The 20,362-nt window shown below is 43.9% G+C and overlaps 1 protein-coding gene and 1 long non-coding RNA gene across 5 annotated transcripts in view; one reads left to right on the top strand and one right to left on the bottom strand.

Moving 5' to 3' along the window:
• PLXNA1 (plexin A1) overlaps positions 1-4,192 on the top strand; it is a 347,787-nt gene extending 343,595 nt beyond the window's left edge. For all 4 annotated transcript variants that reach the window (XM_073575031.1, XM_073575035.1, XM_073575032.1 and 1 more), the window contains one exon: positions 811-4,192. In XM_073575031.1, coding sequence (XP_073431132.1) covers positions 811-906 — 96 coding nt within the window. In that variant the 3' untranslated portion in view covers positions 907-4,192. The remainder of the gene's footprint in view (positions 1-810) is intronic.
• Positions 1-20,362, bottom strand: part of LOC141088826 (uncharacterized) — a 108,862-nt gene that overhangs the window by 39,610 nt on the left and 48,890 nt on the right. The window lies entirely within an intron of this gene.

The following is a 20,362-nucleotide window of genomic DNA, read 5'->3' as shown; positions in this document are numbered from 1 at the left end:
ACCCACTGCATGGCAAAATTCATGATGTGTGGTCGCATTTACTACGCCTTAAATCTTACTCCAGCAGTGACTGGAATAAGATTGTAGTCAAGTGCACAGAGGTGTATGCCGCTTCTCGCCTTGTGTGAGCATCTTTTACTCTTCCCCCTAATTAAGAATCTTGTGAAAAATGCCAGTCTTTCTGTAGAACTCAAGCTGTGTTTGTAATACCAATATGGCCCTGTAATACTAGACTTCAACTGATCGTCACAGGTGAGGCCATAGCGGATCACCTCAGTACCTGCACTCTGTAAGGAGTTACTTTTGAGAACCCCTATTAACGACGAGTTACAAATGTGTTGTCCGATTAGCACTAACTTTAGAATGCATCCATCAACAGACCTGGTCTAGAGAGGGAACATGGCCAAAAATGGCATCATTACTGCTTCCACAAACACCCCTAATTTCCAGTGGTCATATATCTTTGGTCATGTTTCGTGGTCTGCACCTGTATGTAAGTAGAGGGCTCCATGGTGACATTTGGCACAACAGATGTCGTGCAAGCGGTGTTTGCTCTTTGCCACATCACAGCATCATAGACGTGAAGGTCAACTTTTGATACCTACACAGCCACGAATTTCGTGTGACTTGCTGGCCTCTGTTGCGTTAGTGTAGGTCTTGCTGTGCGACCTTCACTTCTGTAATACCGTGATGTAGCGGCACTGACCGATTTTTGGTCGTTGTGGACAAACTCGCTGTGTAGCCTAATGGTGGGTGGAGAATGCAGTAATGTACTTCAGTGTCCACCATTCCCAAACTTTTGTCTTTCAGATCCTAACCGCGCTGGAAAAGGATGAACAAGCGAGAAGACAGCGGCTACGAAGTAAATTGGAGCAAGTTATCGACACAATGTCTCTCAGCAGTTGAAGTCTATGGGGGTCTGCACAAGAAGGGTCTCTTAGCAGTGGCTACTGAGAGTGAGTGAGCGAGAGTCAGGACGGGGAGGAGAGCGCTATAAACTGACCACTTTCCAACGCATGTGGCCTTCAAAATCCACGAGCTGCAGAACTGGACTGGAACTTTCTTGAATCAATGAAAAAAAAAAAATCTGTACATAAAAGACTCTAGAGAACAACATAGAAACCTTTATAAATGGATACAAATAAAAATTATGGGACCCAAAAATTTTCAATACACACTAAAATATAGATTTAAGACGCTGCCTGCGCGTTCCAAGGGGGAGAGGACGCTCCACCTGCCGTGGAAAAGACGAGACCCAGAGGAGAAACAAAAAAAAAAAAAATGTTCCTTTTTGTTTGGTGGCCGCCTACGTTCTTAGATCAAAGAAACAAAAAACACAGAAATCCTCTTTGGCTTTCAGCCACTAGTGTTACTGCTACATTTGCACAATTTAATGAAAATTCCTGGGGTTTTTAAAGAAACAAAAAAAAAGACAAAAAAAAAACAAAAAGAGACTGACAAAAATCTGATAAGGAATGTGTTTGTGTTCTCAGAAAGAAGAAAAAAAAGCTAAAAGAATCCCACATACCCAACCCCGCCCCTGCGGAACAGACAAAGTAATCCAGAACCTTTGATATTTTTCTAGACTATATTCTGTGCCATGTTCATTTCAATGTTGTTTTAGTGAATAAAAATGCAAAAAAAAAGTTTTGAAGAATTTAGAAGTGAGGAAGGGGGTGCGGATCAAACCATCTTCTCTTTAGGAGGTGGGGGGAATCTCACTTCCTTTGCCCCGTGTATCTTATTTTGGAATGAATTGTGTGATTTCTTTTTTTTTTTTTATACATATTTTTTTTTTCTCAGAATTTTAGAAATATCTTTGGAAATGTTTGAGATAAATTGGCTGCGGAAAGCACAGATTCACAGCACCTGTTTAACTGAATGTACATATATACGGTCTTTGTTGGCAGAGCCTACCCACAATGCTTTGCTGCATTAGATAATTATGTGGGCATTAATATATATATATATATTATAAATATACTGTCTCTGGTTACAATTAATGGTACAGGAACTCGCAAAGTGCTGAGTGGTTTCATGTCGTCCTAATTTATTATAAGTTCCAGTTTGTGTCCACAAAGGCAAGGGATCAGATAGAGGAAACTCTGAAGATCTTAGTGTCCCCCCCCGTCCCCAAACCTAAGTTTTGGCCACAATGAATCTTTCCAAAAATGTAAAGGACCAGGTATAATACAATGGTGGTTTTTGTTTTTTGAGCATTCCATTTTAACATGCATGCATGGGTGGGTTCTCGACATTAAAACTGACAAATTGTTTAGTTTTTGATTTTGGGGCCTTTGACCGGGAGGATTCAGCAACACCTAGTGCAGTGGTGAAAATGGTTTAATGTCTTACACTTATTCCCATGTGACTTGTATTGTCCCCTCTGCGCCATTAAGTGGTACTTTTGGGGCTTTTTGAACTTTTTGGGCCAAGTTTTTTATTTAAAATGTGGGAGGAGCTTGGTAAAAGGGGGCGTGACCAATCACAGAGCCATAATGTAAAGAAAACTGGCCTACATTGTAGCTGACGCCCTTCCAGGGTCGGCAGGATCTTATTCTCTGGAGCCGGGCAGACCACATTCATAAAAAAAAAGTGCTCCTCTTAATAAATTTGTCTTGCCTAACTCCAATGGGCTAAAGGTTTGTGCCTGGTGAAAAAAGGTCATTATTGATTCCCTCACCCTGTGATCAGGCATCATCAGCCCCAACTAATATAATTCATGTTAGTGGCTCCAATCCATTTTTGTCAGATCTTAAAGAGGATGTGACATCACTGGACCTTGAGGCGTAATGTCACACGATGCTGTGATGCCTCACAATTTAGATTCATAACTTGGATACTTTGACGCTAGCTTGGGGGAAAATAATACAAAGACGCATTTCCTTCCTCGTGAAGCCAACACCATTTTTAGTCCGGTATATGGGTTACATGGGGTTTTTTTGCATTGTTCCTGGAGGTGAGGGGCTCCTAGCCTGGCTGAAGAGTTGACAGTTGGGTAAGACCTAAGTCACCATTGAAGGAAAGGTGGTAGGAAACTGCTGTGTCTGGTCATTGGGACAAGATGGGTAATGAGGAAGAGCACCTGTATAAAGTGAACTTCCACTAAAAATGACCTTCATAGGTCCAAATGTTGCATAGGCTTGTGTTGGCATTGAGCAAAATGTTTTGCATGATCCTGGTTGTCCAAAGCCACCAGCCCAGAGTTCTGTGAATATCCATCCTGCCGGTATACCTGGCTCCCCTTTCAATTAGTCGGCCTGATGTGATGCTATGGCCGTGTCATGTCGCGCCACAACAATGATGTCGGGTCTGGCCTACTAATCAGAAGAGACGCCAGGTATGCGGTTAGGCAAGAGGTTAATGAGGTTATGATTTGGTGGCTGTGGACAACCAGAGGCCTGTGACTTTTTGCTTAATATTTGCCATTAACCAGTCCTCACATAGCAATGGTGGCCACAGGATGCACACACCCTGGGTATGGGTATACAGCGGCCTGGCTCATTACGCCACGTTTCGCTGCCCCACTAAATGATGTTTTCTCATTACTCCTATGTGAGGTGCGTTACATCTCTGCACATTGGAGCTCGCGCCTCTCCGTCTGCAGGGGATTCACTAACTGTCTGATATACTGGTCGATTAAAGGGAAACAAACATCAAACGAGAATAAAAGCTTTTATCCATCTACTAAATGTAGTAAATTCCCCGACGGATCCGGGAACGCTTCCTCTTTACATCTGTTTATATTAGCGACTTGGCGCATTGAATGGACGCCGCTCTCTCTCTATTAGAGGCCAAGAACGCTACGCGTTTCCAGGGCTGGTCATCAGTTACTGTAAGGTGTTGCTGGTTCCTCGGTGGCCTTTAGGGTTAGACATTGCCGAGAACATATTTGGAGGCCCCCCCCATGTGTAATTGATGAAGTGAACTCCCCCCACCCTCTATTAGAACTTGTCCACCAGAGTCAGGGGAAGAAAATTGTCCACTTAACCCCTCCATTGCTGCAGTGAAGTGGAGCAATGGCAGTTTCTGGCCTGTAGCAAAAACATTTCAAAAACACACTCTTGATTGTGACTCGATGCCCACTGAGCCATCCTCTGTAAATATCTTACTATTTTAATGTTGCTCAGATTTAGTACCTGTAAATAAAATCCTCGCATCACAAAGAGATTAAACATTTTTGCTAAATAAATTGAGAATTGTTTGTGTCATTTCTTCTTTTGTGGCCATGGGGAGGGGGGGGTAATCAATTACATGAATGTATGAATGTAAAAACTTAATCCTCTGCAGCCACAGACTGAGCGGCTTCTTGGTAATAGCTTTAATGGTGGCAGCCATAGCCGAGGCACATACCGCTATATGGACATTGCTGCGTGGTGTGTGTGCTTTATGGTAGCTAAAATGAATTGGAGTAAGGACAGAAAAGTGTCAGTAGTTGATCTCCAGGATGTGATGACTGAGCAGGGACTGTCTTTACCAGGGTGTGTAGACCTCCAGCCTTCTCACTATTAGAGTGTGAAATTTTTTTTAGATGACTCTGCTGACCCTACCCCTTAATGAGATAACTGTTAACCCCACCCTCTAACTCTGCTGACCCCACCCCTTAACGAGATGACTGCTGACCCTAACCTCTAACTCTGCTGACCCCACTCCTTAACGAGATGACTCATCCTCCAGTAGTTGACTCTACTGTTGGGAGTTTTTAACCCCAAACATCTTGAAGCAATATAATCACTCCCCCTCTTCTTGGCTGCAGGCCATTCTCTGACCATTCATTACTCGGCTCCTCTCACATCCCTGCATCTCGTGACTTATCTTTTGCTATTTATTTTTCTGCTTCATGATGATTTTCCGTTAAAGCAGATTACACTGAGACTGACTGATCTTTCCAAGTGATACAATCTTGAGCCGCCGCATCTTACTCAGTGGCTTCCAAATCTCAGGAGGAAGAATATTTCCTGCTACATTGCTGGCAGCGCTGAGGTGATATACATCACAAAGCCATCAATACGGTAATCAGCGGGGATCTGGGCGCGGCAGCAAATAACGGACACGCAAAAAAAATCACGAACTAAGTCATCGAATTATATTTTCAATGGGAGAAGAAATGCAAGATGTGAATACAGCATCAGGTGGGATTATTATAGGAGGCCTCGGGATGAGCTGCTCTCTAGCCGGAGGTTTGTATTATAGGGGAACGCCAGTAGTGTACATGAGAGCGGGCCTCGTGCAACCATATAGTTGTCTCTAGCAGCCATATCTATCTTGATTGTCTAAAGAAGTTGTATTTAGTATGCAGTATACTGCTTCTCTATACTACACAGATTTGTTCTTGCTCTTTTCCATTATGGAAAAACAATCGAAAGAATTGTTAGTTTCAAGATACAACAAGGTGAAAACTGCCCCATCTGTGTCTGAATCCTGGCAATAGGGGCAAATGCCCCCGTGATTCCATCTCCCCCTAAAAAGTCATCTCACATTTTGGGCTCTCGCACATGAATTTTTTGTGGTACTTGAGGCATCCATTATATTTTCAAATAGATTGTCGACCCATTACACATGTTGTGTTCTATTTCTTGTAAACAGACTGTCCGCAAAATTAAAAAAATTATAGTGGAGAAGTGTTCTACTTCGGTCTGTGTTGTGGATGTCGTGTATCTATGCACTGTCTGGATTTTACTGGCTAAAGCGTAGAGGCTTGTAAGATTGTAAAAACTGACACGGATCAAAAATGGGTCCAGCAGACAAAAAAAAAAAGTTTTTCCGCATACGAGACAAAAAAATAAAATTTGAGTGAAGCCGGCCTTGGGTACAGATGACGGTGATGGCAGTATTGGCTCTCACGGGTCACTATAAGGCACTATGTGAATATGTGGCCATCTTCTTTCAGCACTGAATATTCTTAGTGTCGTGTTCAGAGTCACATTTTGCCCAGAAGCCTCCATCAATTTTGATCCAGGCCTGATTGAGGGGCAACAATTAAAATTAGTCATCTCTTGTCTGGTGCCGGTTCACCTTCCCTCCCATATTCTCTGGCGGGGGGGCGCTCCTGAATATACTCGGCAGTGATGGGGGTCGCTGGCCTTGTTCTGGGCCACGTGTAGTACCTGTACAGAACAGCTGTGGAGCCCCCCAGGCCATCTCTGACAATCACCTCTTATGTCAGGAACGCTGGAGGCAGCAGAGCTAATTAGCCGGTCAAGGTAACAGGCGTGAAAGTCACCGTGTGAGGAGCCAAGGTTATTAACCCATTAGTGGCCATGCAAATTTGTCAGTCACCTTTACACAAGAGCAGTTTGATGATTTCTTCGCTCTTCTATTCTCCCCCAGGTTCCTACATGTCTGACACCAATAATTCACACAGCGCTCGGCGGCTGCAGGAACCTTCCCGGGTGCCAAAAGTGGGGAAAAAAATTGGTTTTCTAAAGACATTTTTTTTTATTATTCCTGATGTACAGTAATGTTAAACTATTTCTACCTAGATGGATATTTAGATAAGGTTAACATAGGAAGGTGTCCCATCATTGACCGCTAAGTGGTGTAGGAAAGTAAACGGACCCCGTTGGGATCTATAATGGCCTCCAGAGAGGAAGTCACCCCATTAGTAGGTTCCCTTGTGGGATGATTCTGCTTTCAGACCCTATTGATTGCAGATCCTTGGGGGCCACGGGAACTGCATTTTACAGAGGTGCCCATACACACTGCACACAAGGCAGACGATCTGACCGATTTCGGCAGATCATCTAATATGGATTGATACATCCTGGCAGAAGTCTGGTAACATAAGGATCAGACATGTTGGTTTTGAACATGCCCGATAATATAATCCCGTAGAAGATGAGATTGGTGTGGATGTGGAGCTCGGAAGGAAAGGCTGTTTCACTACAAGCATTTGGTCATTTACCCCATCACCAGGCCTTCTGTGACTGATGCTGACAGGTCTCGTTTCTCACAAGAAGCAATTAGGACCCAGTGAGGGGCAATTACCCAAACACCAGCTCTGCACTTAGGATGTGCTGGACGCTGTCGCCTTCTAATTTCACGGCAATGACTATTTCTGGTGAAATTCCCTTTTAAGACTGGCTATTATAAGAATGACAAGCAGGGATTTGATTGGCTGATCTGGGTAACTCCTCCACGGCATAAGTGCGCCAGGTACAGCATGGCGCCACCTAGTGGCAATGCATCGTCAGAATGGATAGCGCCTCCTCTCCACATGTGGAGCAATAAAATAAAGTCAGACTTTAAGATTCAGCCTCTTCCCCATTCAATTACAATAAAATAAATAAGTGCCGGGGGGCTGACGGGTGCATGATGAATTCTGATTATTGGGGTGCGGGAGAGGCCGCCTCATTTCTCGTGTTATTGTCGCCGCTCTTCATAAAGTTTTCATTATGCCGTTATCATGGGTTTATCGGTTCCCCGCTGTGACTTTATACTCAGATTCTCACCGTTTAGAATATTTCATGGAGAAATCTCGGCGTCTCAAGATACTGTATTTTTTTTTTTTTTTTTACCACCTATCGCCTCGGGATTGTAAGCAATTTTGTTCCTTGCAATAAAAGATTAAATGCGTATAAAACACGTTATTTCATCTATGGGGAAACCTATTATACGACTGCACAATATATAGAATATGCAGATTATACACAATGCAGACGCAGTTCACACACCGCTGCGGTATCCGCAATCCTGCCCATGCGGAGTCTACAGCGCAACACCTAGTGGTCAGAAATGGTACTGCGGACAATCAGCCTCCCGTTGATCTACAGTCATGGCCAAAAGTTTAGAGAATGACACAAAAATTAATTTTTACAAAGTCTACTGCTTCATTTTTTCTAATGGCAATTTGCATATACTCCAGAATGTTATAAAGAGTGATCAGCTTAACAGCAATTATTTGCAAAGTCAATATTTGCCTAGAAAATGAACTTTATCCCCCAAAACACATTTCAACATCATTGCAGCCCTGCCTTAAAAGGACCAGCTAACATCATTTCAGTGATTGCTCCATTAACACAGGTGTGGGTGTTGATGAGGACAGGGCTGGAGATCAATCTGTCATGATTAAGTAAGAATGACACCACTGGACACTTTAAAAGGAGGCTGGTGCTTGGCATCATTGTTTCTCTTCTGTTAACCATGGTTATCTCTAAAGAAACACGTGCAGTCATCATTGCACTGCACAAAAATGGCCTAACAGGGAAGAGTATCGCAGCTAGAAAGATTGCACCTCAGTCAACAATCTGTCGCATCATCAAGAACTTCAAGGAGAGAGGTTCCCTTGTTGCCAAAAAGGCTCCAGGGCATCCAAGAAAGACCAGCAAGCGCCAGGACCGTCTCTTAAAAGTGTTTCAGCTGCGGGATCGGGCTACCAGCAGTGCAGAGCTTGCTCAGGAATGGCAGCAGGCAGGTGTGAGTGCATCTGCACGCACTGTGAGGCGGAGACTCTTGCAGCAAGGCCTGGTCTCAAGGAGGGCCGCAAAGAAGCCACTTCTCTCCAGGAAAAACATCATGGACAGACTGTTATTCTGCAAGAGGTACAGGGAGTGGACTGCTGAGGACTGGGGTAAAGTCATTTTCTCTGATGAATCCCCTTTTCAATTGTTTGGGACATCTGGAAAATGGCTTATTCGGAGAAGACCAGGTGAGCGCTACCACCAGTCTTGTCTCATGCCAACTGTCAAGCATCCTGAAACCATTCATGTGTGGGGTGGCTTCTCAGCCAAGGGAATGGGCTCTCTCTCAGTCTTGCCTGAAAACACAGCCATGAATAAAGAATGGTACCAGAATGTCCTCCAAGAGCAACTTCTCCCAACCGTCCAAAAGCAGTTTGGCGATCAACAATGCCATTTTCAACATGATGGAGCACCTTGCCATAAAGCAAAGGTGATACAGTGGGGCAAAAAAGTATTTAGTCAGTCAGCAATAGTGCAATTTCCACCACTTAAAAAGATGAGAGGCGTCTGTAATTTACATCATAGGTAGACCTCAACTATGGGAGACAAACTGAGAAAAAAAAATCCAGAAAATCACATTGTCTGTTTTTTTTTTCATTTTATTTGCATATTATGGTGGAAAATAAGTATTTGGTCAGAAACAAGCAAACAAGATTTCTGGCTCTCACAGACCTGTAACTTCTTCTTTAAGAGTCTCCTCTTTCCTCCACTCATTACCTGTAGTAATGGCACCTGTTTAAACTTATCAGTATAAAAAGACACCTGTGCACACCCTCAAACAGTCTGACTCCAAACTCCACTATGGTGAAGACCAAAGAGCTGTCAAAGGACACCAGAAACAAAATTGTAGTCCTGCACCAGGCTGGGAAGACTGAATCTGCAATAGCCAACCAGCTTGGAGTGAAGAAATCAACTGTGGGAGAAATAATTAGAAAATGGATGACATACAAGACCACTGATAATCTCCCTCGATCTGGTGCTCCACGCAAAATCCCACCCCGTGGGGTCAGAATGATCACAAGAACGGTGAGCAAAAATCCCAGAACCACGCGGGGGGACCTAGTGAATGAACTGCAGAGAGCTGGGACCAATGTAACAAGGCCTACCATAAGTAACACACTACGCCACCATGGACTCAGATCCTGCAGTGCCAGACGTGTCCCACTGCTTAAGCCTGTACATGTCCGGGCCCGTCTGAAGTTTGCTAGAGAGCATTTGGATGATCCAGAGGAGTTTTGGGAGAATGTCCTATGGTCTGATGAAACCAAACTGGAACTGTTTGGTAGAAACACAACTTGTCGTGTTTGGAGGAAAAAGAATACTGAGTTGCATCCATCAAACACCATACCTACTGTAAAGCATGGTGGTGGAAACATCATGCTTTGGGGCTGTTTCTCTGCAAAGGGGCCAGGACGACTGATCCGGGTACATGAAAGAATGAATGGGGCCATGTATCGTGAGATTTTGAGTGCAAACCTCCTTCCATCAGCAAGGGCATTGAAGATGAAACGTGGCTGGGTCTTTCAACATGACAATGATCCAAAGCACACCACTAGGGCAACGAAGGAGTGGCTTCGTAAGAAGCATTTCAAGGTCCTGGAGTGGCCTAGCCAGTCTCCAGATCTCAACCCTATAGAAAACCTTTGGAGGGAGTTGAAAGTCCGTGTTGCCAAGCGAAAAGCCAAAAACATCACTGCTCTAGAGGAGATCTGCATGGAGTGGGCCAACATACCAACAACAGTGTGTGGCAACCTTGTGAAGACTTACAGAAAACGTTTGACCTCTGTCATTGCCAACAAAGGATATATCACAAAGTATTGAGATGAAATTTTATTTCTGACCAAATACTTATTTTCCACCATAATATGCAAATAAAATGAAAAAAAAAACAGACAATGTGATTTTCTGGATTTTTTTTTCTCAGTTTGTCTCCCATAGTTGAGGTCTACCTATGATGTAAATTACAGACGCCTCTCATCTTTTTAAGTGGTGGAAATTGCACTATTGCTGACTGACTAAATACTTTTTTGCCCCACTGTAACTAAATGGCTCAGGGAACAAAACAGAGATTTTGGGACCATGGCCTGGAAACTCCCCAGATCTTAATCCCATTGAGAACTTGTGGTCAATCATCAAGAGACGGGTGGACAAACAAAAACCTTCAAATTCAGACAAAATAAAAGCATTGATTTTGCAAGAATGGACTGCTATCAGTCAGGATTTGATCCAGAAGTTGATTGAGAGCATGCCAGGGAGAATTGCTGAGGTCCTGAAGAAGAAGGGTCAACACTGCAAATATTGACTTGCTGCATTAACTCATTCTAACTGTCAATATAACCTTTTGTTACTCATAATATGATTGCAATTATATTTCTGTATGTGATAAAAACATCTGACAAACACACATAAAAACCAGAGGCCAGCAGATCATGTGAAAATATAATATTTGTGTCATTCTCTAAACATTTGTAGGACTTGGCTGTACTACTCCCAATAAGGGTCGGAGCTATAAAACTACAACTTCAAGCATGCCTATACAGCCTGTCAGCATCCCATGCTTATCGCTGTGCTCGTACAATGTGACACGCGATCTGGGATCAGTGACTGACCCTCGTGGGAGGGTCAGGAAGGAATCATCGCCCTAATTTATTGTCTACAGTTACATGAATATTATCTGGGGTGGAGGAAGGAAATCGTAGTGTAATCAGTGAAGGAGAAAGTAGCTAATTTCTCCAACTTGCAGGAAAGAGGACTTTTAAGTGCACATTTTGGAAATACCCTTTAAAGTCCGTATAGAAAGAGTTAACGGGCCCATGATTAGAAAAAAAAAAAATAGCTGCTTCAAAAAAAAAAAAACAACAGAGCCGCGTCTGCCTGTAGTACTGCAGCACATTCACTTTATTTGAGCTGAGCTGCAATACCTCACAAATCCTGCAGACAGGTGTGGCGCTGCTTCTGGAATAAAGCCGCCATATTACTCTAATCACAGGGGTTGTCCAGCTAAAAAATGTTTGCTGTATATTATATGTGAGCTGTAGAGAGTCATATAACTTTCTGCTATAGTTCAATGACGCCCGGTCGGCCATGACAGAGGAGGGGGCTGGCTTAGCTATTGAAATGAGCAGCCGCCAGCTCCCTTCATCCCATCCTTCACAGTTACGACCAACGCTGCCTTTAGAAATGTTCCATTATTCCAGGACCGGAGAAAGTTCCACGGAAGCAATTTTACTCTATAAACAGAGATGAGATTGAGTCGTTAATTTTACGCTTGATAATGAAGATTTTCCTGGAAGAATTCAAAGATTTCTCCTCCGATGAACTTATTACAGAAAAAAAAAATCAATTACTTTCTCGTCTCTTAATTAAAGCCTCCCCCATTGACGACCACGTCCAAGGCCTTATCTCGTGGCCGCCATGTTCCTGCTCCATTTATCTTGTATGGAAATTAACCTGGACATTGAGGCATCTCGGAGTGTGGAGGCCCCGGGACGTCCTCATTTACTTACGTGTGACGGCTCGGACGAGAGGAGTCGTTATCCTCCTTTATTGCCTTAATTAACCTGTCAGAGGGATATATTGGAGCTTCTCTGTATCCACCTTCTCACCATGAACCAATAGATGGAAATGTCTCTACCAGATACAACTACATCACTGGACATTTAATACTGCGGAGTCTGTGGTGGGCTCAGGAGGGGTCTGGCTTCTGAAATCCACAGCTTTGTGTCCAACCCTGGTAATGACTGATCGAAGAACTAAAAGCTCTTATGGAGGTTCATCGAGATGTAGGAGCTCGGAGCTAATGAGCCAATATACCAACTAGTGAAGCCAAAGATGAAAAAACCCAGTAACTCTCCAGCCTGGAGTTGTGGATTTTGAAAACATTTCAGACCACCGTTGGGGACCAACGCTCAAGAGAAGAAATCCAACCAAGATTTGTGAGAAATGTTGTGGTCTGGACAGAGAAGACATCTTCTCCAACCTTCAGTCTTACATTTGTTATATCCTCCTCAAGAAAAGTCAAACCTCTCCCCCATTAGATTTGGAGGAGATCATCCATAGCATGGACCAGATCCTTGGTAAATCCAATAATTGGTTGGTTTTAAAGATCCCATAAAGCCCCAAAGAAACAACTTTTTGGTCTATATTGCCTAAAGGTGCAAGAATGTTGTGTATTGGGGCAGTTCTGACTGCAGATGTCTGGAGAAAGTATAGGGCATGTTGGTCCAGTGGATCAGGCCTGTTAGAAGCCGAGCATGAAAAGTGTGGCCAGCTCAGCCGAGTATCAAGGTGCACAGGGGAGCGAGGAGGAATGGCTGTAAAGAGTCTAGATGCCACTGTTCTCCTGAATCCAGAGATCTTTCTCTTTTCTTCCTGCCCCTCTCCCATCCTGTCTGTAAATCTAGTATTGTTAGCCAAGTGGGTGTAGTCCTCCATTCTTCCTGAGGAACACACCCACTTGGTAATAAGACTAGATTTCTATACAGGGAATAGGAGGCCATGACTCAGGAACGGAGAGGAGCAGGAAGAAAAGAATAACATCGCCGGATTCAGGAGAACGGCGGCATTTACACCATATTTATGGCAAGTGACCGGTCCTCTATATACATGGCCACCTCCAGTCACTGCTGATCCCACAGGATTATCTTCTGGCACCAGTACACATACTATACTGGGAACACTAGAGATGATGGGGCATCACTTATGTATAGACCTCCATGGTGCCGACACCATCCAAGCACAATATCAATTACAATCCTGGACCCCATCTCAATATTCCTCCTTTCTGATAATCTGACCTCAGTTCTGGGTTTGTGTTGGGGGCGCAGGAAAGCCGAACCCGAGGGGTAAACAGCAGCATGAGGTGTTGCAACCTGCTACAAATGGCAGCAGAGAATCGGATTTGCCGCTTTTCTCCGTAATAAATGTTTTTATTTATTTATTTATTTTTAAACTTTTTCACCTGTGCCGTAAACCAGAAAAAAGCCAGTCTGTCTTCCAGCTGTGCGGCAGCAGCCAGCTTTAAATTGCTGAGGGAGTCTCAGCAGACAGTTCATGTGACTATTGGCGCCAATTTTCAAACTGTGGATGTATATAATGTGAAACGGTTCTATTCATTCATATATGTCATCCCCTGAGGAAGAAGTGTTATCGGCTTCGAAACGCGTTTGGAAATAAACGGTTAAACCTTTCATCTAATCTGGATTCGATATTTGTTCAGCAGCGCACTAAAGTCCAGGAATTTTTTCCATTATAAAGCTTAATGTAAACCAGAAAAATGAAGATCCTACAATCACTATTTCCCAGTGATACAAATAAACGGGGGTGAAGTGCAGATCAGGATTTTCAGGGGGCGCATCTAAAAAGGCAACTTTACACAAAGCCTTTACCATTCTGTGCACACAGCGCCTCTGCAGACCGGTGTCTGTAAGTCATCTGATCCTGCAGTTTTGTGTTACTCCAGCACACACAGTGTAGAGGGAGTGGAGTAACACACAACTCCAGGGTCAGACTACACAGGGTTTATTTGTAGTCTTTTACCATGGACACAGATAGGAGCTGCATACAGAAAAAAAAGTGTTAAATTCCACTATTTTATATTGACGAGTTGTCCACGACTTGAAGTTGATGAGCTTTTTTTTTTAGGGTAGTTCCTCAATATCAGATCTTTAGGGGTCTGACCCTCAATTGCCCCATGGACGGTCACCGATCAGATATTGGGGACCTACCCAAGAATAGCTTGTGAATATCTAAGTAAAGCACAACCCCTTTAAGCTTATTTGCAAAGTCATTTCATACTTGTTTCTACCTTTGAGATGAATTAGAGCGATATAAGAATGAGTGGAAGTGTAAACCATCTGATCGCTCCGGCCTGTGCTGCGGCCGGGCATTTCTTCCACAGCAGCCCCTGCTGGCAAAATACAGCATTACATGGTGACCATTCAGAAGAAGAACATCTCAAGTCCTTCATAATGGAAGCCAACAATAAAGGCCCCCGGAGAATGGATGGTGACTTTATGAGACTGTACAGGACTGTAGGGAAGCTGGGCGCCAATACTCGCCCCAGAATGAGACATCAGATGGTCACTCAGCGGAGGAAACTAAACTGTAGAAAAGAAGAGGCCGACTCAGAGGATGTTCTGATATTAAACGATTCTATCCCGCAGGATGGTAGCTGCCGTCCTGCAGATCTCTATGTGTCCACTTAATGGTGACATTTGATTTTCGGTGCTCCCCGGGCAATGCAGTACAAATAGCGGAAGTCTGAAGAGAGGTAAAGGCCAAGGAGACAATCACTAATGATATGATAGATCAGTGTAACCTTCCAGCCCAGCGGTGATTATTACGTTCCTGTCACCTCCGTGATAGATCCATAAGTCACCGGAGTGGAAGGTGTGAGTGGCAGCGACGAGAGCCTGTCCCTCTCCACCGCTCACCAAAATATCCCATTTATCCAGGTCACAAAAAAAATCCTGACGTTTTCATTATTCATTGGTGCGAGGTCTGTGCGGATGGTGCGGGATGGAGAAGGCTCCATGGGGGGGGACGCTTGATCCTGGCAGGTCCATAACTCTCCTGCCCACAGCACAGGGATGAGAGGCCGAAACTACACACCGAGGACTTTAATGGGCACAGAAAGACCACCGAGCGGGCGACGGTGGCACTGGCGTCCAGCGAGACCACTGGGACCAAATCGCTGCTGCCAATTACTTGCACAACTTTTTAACCTATAAATCGCCTCAGTATCATCTCAGGGCATGGCTATGGGCACAACCATACCTCCACCCCAGGCCTTAGGTTGCTTCTCCAATATAACATTGGAGAAGCAACCTAAGGCCTGGGGTGGAGGTATGGTTGTGCCCATAGCCATGCCCTGAGATGATACTGACGAGATTTATAGGTTAAAAAGTTGTGCAAGTAATTGGCAGCAGCGATACTATAGAAATCTTCTGCAACTTTCTAATAAACTTTGCTTTTATCCCCCATAATCAACATTTTTTTGCAGTAACCGAATGGAAACATTTATGTTTATATCCAGAAGCTAAAAAAATGTCAAGGCCTAATGATTGTCATAGCTGAGTATTCAGGAGTTTCAGCCACATGCTATTCCGTGACAGTAAACAGAGATCGGATGATTAAAGGACCGTAACATTAGAAAGTAGCAGAACGATTTATTATGAAACTTTGTGCACAGAAAAGCTCATTACACTTGTAGCAAACCCTCAGCTCTGTGTGATCGCTCAGCTGCTGGTTGGAAGCGAGAATTTTCACCATTCACTGCCAGCAAGCGGAGATCCTAGAGGCTGCACAGGGGTCCGATAACTGATTTATGCAGAACTTCTGGGCAATGGAAGCTGAAAACATCATAACGTAATTGTAGCTTCACTGCCGATAATACGGCGGCATGTTGGCACCAAAAAGGCAGCATCCCGTCCTTCCTGTGGGGACTTATGGGGTCACATCTGACCAGGGGCAAGAAGGGCCTGATGTTTATACGTTTGTCGATTCATCTCATGCCAAGCGATTAGAGGGGTTGTGAAGGTTAAAAAAACAAACATGGCTGCTCCAGAAACTGCACTTCTGTCCATACGTTGGGTCTCATTTTCTTCCCTGAGGGGTAAATTGTGGCAGTGGTCTCTTCACTTTTCATTTTTACTCCTCGCCTGCCAGGAGCTATAACTTATTTTATTTTTCACTTCATAGAGCTAAATCAGGGCTTGTTTTTCGTGCCACGTGCTGTGCATTTTATCATCACCATTTTGGGGTCTGTGCGCCTTTTCCATCTCTTTTAATTTCATTTTTTAAAGCGAATCTGCAATATAATTTTTTTTTTGTTTCAGCTCTCACCATACGGAATAAGTATAACATTTTATCAGTTTGGCCAGTTGCGCACGCGCTGATACTATACATGTAATTTTTTTATTGTTGGAATATGTTTGGTGCAACAACTCCATTCCTGTCTATGAGTGTTCAGTTGCTAGATTTGTATGCTGTTCATAAAGTTAGAACAAAAAAAAACTCCCAGAGGCTCACACAGGGAGAGTACGTGACTGTATTTTCTATTTTTTCCTGTGTCTGTGTATAAGAGAAGCAGCCTGCTGCAGATGCTGCACAGATAGAGACACACAAATTATTTATTCCTGATCTAAAGTATTAAGCATATTGTTCCTGAATAAAGAAGTTCTGTTGTCACAAGCTTGGAAAGTATCCTGAATAATCCGCTACCATCAGGTTATGGGCCTAGAGTGACACAGAACCCCACAGTAAAGGTACTGTCACACTTAGCGATGCACCAGCGATCCCGACAACGATATGACCCGGTCAGGATCGCTGGTGCATCGCTAAGTGGTCGCTAGTGAGCTGCCAAACAGGCAGATCTCACCAGCGACATAGCAGCGGTCGGCGGTCGCTACTTACCTGTCAGATGAAGACGTCCATGCGTCGCTCGTCGCCTCAGCAGGAAGCTGACGAGAAACGGCCCAGGCCGTTCTCGCGCGATCAGCGATAATCAGCGGGGGAGTCGGTTGGAGGTAAGTATCACACACAGCGATATCGCTAGCAATATTGCTGCTACGTCACAAAACCAGTGACGCTATAGCGATATTGCTAGCGATATCGCTTAGTGTGATGGGCCCTTACCACAGCAACAGAAGCCCAGAGATAAGGAAGCAGCACAGAGCAACAGAGAAGATGTCCACTAGCAGCAATCCTGTCAAGTTCTCAGTGCCAAGCCTCACTAACCAGAAACTACCAGTCCTGGAAATTCAAGGTGAAGATGCTGCTCATAAGAGAAGGTACATGGAAATATACACAGGAACAAGTGTCTCATCCATTACCAGATGATCGGCTAGGGAAGGATCAGAAAGCACAAAGAATGCTCTCCCTCAGTGTAGATGATAATCAGATTGTGCATAAATGCAAGGGTGCAACTGCAAAGGAGATGTGGGGTGAGTTACAGAAAGTGCATGAAAGAAAGATCAAATCTCAGCAATAAGCTTTATCTCATGAGAAAGCTGTATCTGTCTAAGCTAAGTGATGGACAGAATATGCAGGACTATATAATAAACACCCTAGAGATTGTGGAGCATCTCAGGGGGACTGGAGAAGAAATTAAAGATTTTCATGTTGCTGCACTTCTATTAAGTGGTCTTCCAGAGCGTTATGACACACTGGTGACTGCACTAGCTGCACGGCCAGATGATGAGCTTACACTAGAGTATGTTAAAGGCAAACTTGAGGATGAATTCAAGAGAAAAACGCAGCATGTAAGCAGCAGTAATGAATCCTATGGTCACATGACGCTGCATGTGACCTGCGTCCCCTATATTTAGTGTTAGGTACACAGGCCATGTGCTGGTATGCTTTTGCTGGCGCATGCGCCCTTTTGGCACTGCGCCGACGGGTGCCAAACACACCGTGTTGCATTTTGGTACGCTCGGCGCAGCGCCCAAAAGGGCGCATGCGCCGGCAAAAGCATACCAGCGCACAGCCTGCGTACCAATGCTAAATATAAGGGATGCAGGTCGCATGCAGCGTCATGCGACCATAGGAGGAAATGCCGGAGGAGGCGCGGCCGGGGGCGCCTCATAACGCAAGTGTGAAAGTAGCCTTAGCTAATAGTTACTATATTACTTCAGAACTAGTAGGAGACAGCTAACCCCACTGTCCAGTTTCCTCAGCACAAAGCAGAAAGATCCTAATAAAGGATGTTCTCTGTGTTCCCAGTCTTGAAAGCAATCATCTGTCAGTTACTTTTAAAGATAACAGCTGCATCATCTCAAAGAAGGGTCACACTCTTGCAGAAGGAAAAATCCAAGATAAACTTTATCAGCCAAGACACAACGAAAGAGTGTACAGTGCTAGACAAGATCTGCATAAGAACTGTATCTATGTATGGCACAGACATCTTGGGCACAGAGACCCAGAAGCAGTAGGGAAGCTAGCTCAACTTGCAAATGGTGTTGAAATCAACCAGTGTAGTGAAACGATGAAGTGCACTAGCTGTCTTAAAAGGGAAAATGTCCAAAAAATCCTTTCCTAAAATAAGCACCACTAGATCTGCACAGCCTCTGGATCTGATACATGCAGATGTATACGGTCCAATGAGTGTTCAAACTCCTACCAAGAAGAGACATTTATTGATGACTACTCCAGATATACAGTCGCCTGCCTGCTTCACAGTAAAGATAAAAAACGAATCCGAACTGAGAAAAGTAAGTTAATGTGTATGCACAATGTAAGTGCATATTAACACATGACCATTAACCAGCGAAAACAGAAAGCAAAAAACACAAATATCCTGAACTAAAAAGTAAAAAAATAAACTGCAAATAATGCATAAAGGTAATAATAATAGTAATAAGGGTATTTAGTAAACATAATTTTGATCAAAATAATGTACAAGCCATCCTGCCACATCACGGCAACCCTTGTGGGACAATCCCTACTCTAGTATTTAAAACCTTTTCACTTGCCAAGCTTTTACTAGTGGTTCAGCCGCTCGATCCTTGTTCACATTCACGTCACTTGGCAAGTGAAAAGGTTTTAAATACTAGAGTAGGGACCGTCCCACAAAGGTTGCTGTGACGTGGCAGGATGGCTTGTACATTATTTTGATCAAAATTATGTTTACTAAATACCCTTATTATTATTACCTTTATGCATTATTTGCAATTTATTTTTTTACTTTTTAGTTCAGGATATTTGTGTTTTTTGCTTTCTGTTTTCACAGTAAGGATGAAGTTCCCCAGAAACTTGAAGAATTTCTTGTTCTAGTGTTTAACAAATTTGGAAGAATGCCAAAAGCCCTGCGTGTAAATAATGGAAACGAATATACAAGTGGTAAGGTGCAAACGTGTTCCAGACTACCATTCCATACAACCCAGAACAAAATGGCATTGCAGAGAGAAAGAACCGTACTCTCTATGAAAGTGGAAGAAGTATGTTGTTTGATGCGAATCTACCTACAACGTATTGGGGAGAAGCCATCATGACAGCTTCCTATCTTCAAAACAGAGCGTGCCAGGTAAAGCCACAAATAAAACTCCATATGAGCTATGGAACTGCAGGAAGCCTAACCTGAAGCACCTCAGGATATTTGGAAGCAAAACATTTACCGGTATGTATGTTCCCAAAGAAAAACGTTCCAAGTGGGAATCACATGCAAAGCAAGGAGTCCTGGTGGGCTATAGCGAAACTCAAAAGAGATACAGAATCCTGCACCAGAGACCAACACAGGCTGCGTTCACATATCGCGGTTTTTTTTTGCGTTTTCACGGCGGCTTTTAACGCCTGATTTTGCCGCGAAAACGCAAAAAACAGCATCCCATGCAATCCTTTGGGATTCCGCAGTGCTGTGCTAATGCTGCGGATTTTCCCGCTGCGGAATCGCATCGCATCGCGGAAAAATACGCAGCATGCTCATTATTTTGCAGAATCGCGGCAATTCCGCCCACATAGGAATGCATTGTTCTGCTTACTTTCTGCATGTGGCTGTGCCCACCATGCAAAAAGTAAGCAGAGCATTTGCAGATGGTACCAACGGTCCGGAGGAGAGGAGACTTGTCCTCCGGGCTCTGGGTACCATATCCCTGTGAAAAATAGAATTAAAATAAAAAATTGGGTTATATTCATATTCCGATGTCCTGCGCAGCGTCCCCAGGCTGCAGCGATGCACGCGGCAGGACCCGTTCCCAGTAATGCATTGCGATGACCTCTGCTGACGTTGCTGTCTCGCGATAATGTAGCGGTCATCAAAGGTCATTGCCGCAATGCATCACTGGGAACAGACCTACCGGAGCATCGGAGGCCTGGGGACACTGCGCGGGATGTCGGAAGGTAAATATAACACGATTTTTTATTTTTTTAATTATTTTTAACAGATCTTTTTACTACTGATGCTGCAT

This window comes from Dendrobates tinctorius, unplaced genomic scaffold (genome assembly GCF_039654945.1).
Source record: "Dendrobates tinctorius isolate UK_male_01 unplaced genomic scaffold, ASM3965494v1 ptg000041l, whole genome shotgun sequence".
NCBI classification, from domain to species: domain Eukaryota; kingdom Metazoa; phylum Chordata; class Amphibia; order Anura; family Dendrobatidae; genus Dendrobates; species Dendrobates tinctorius.
The sequence above is the reverse complement of the archived record's forward strand: the minus strand, read 5'-3'. Positions and strand labels throughout refer to the sequence as shown.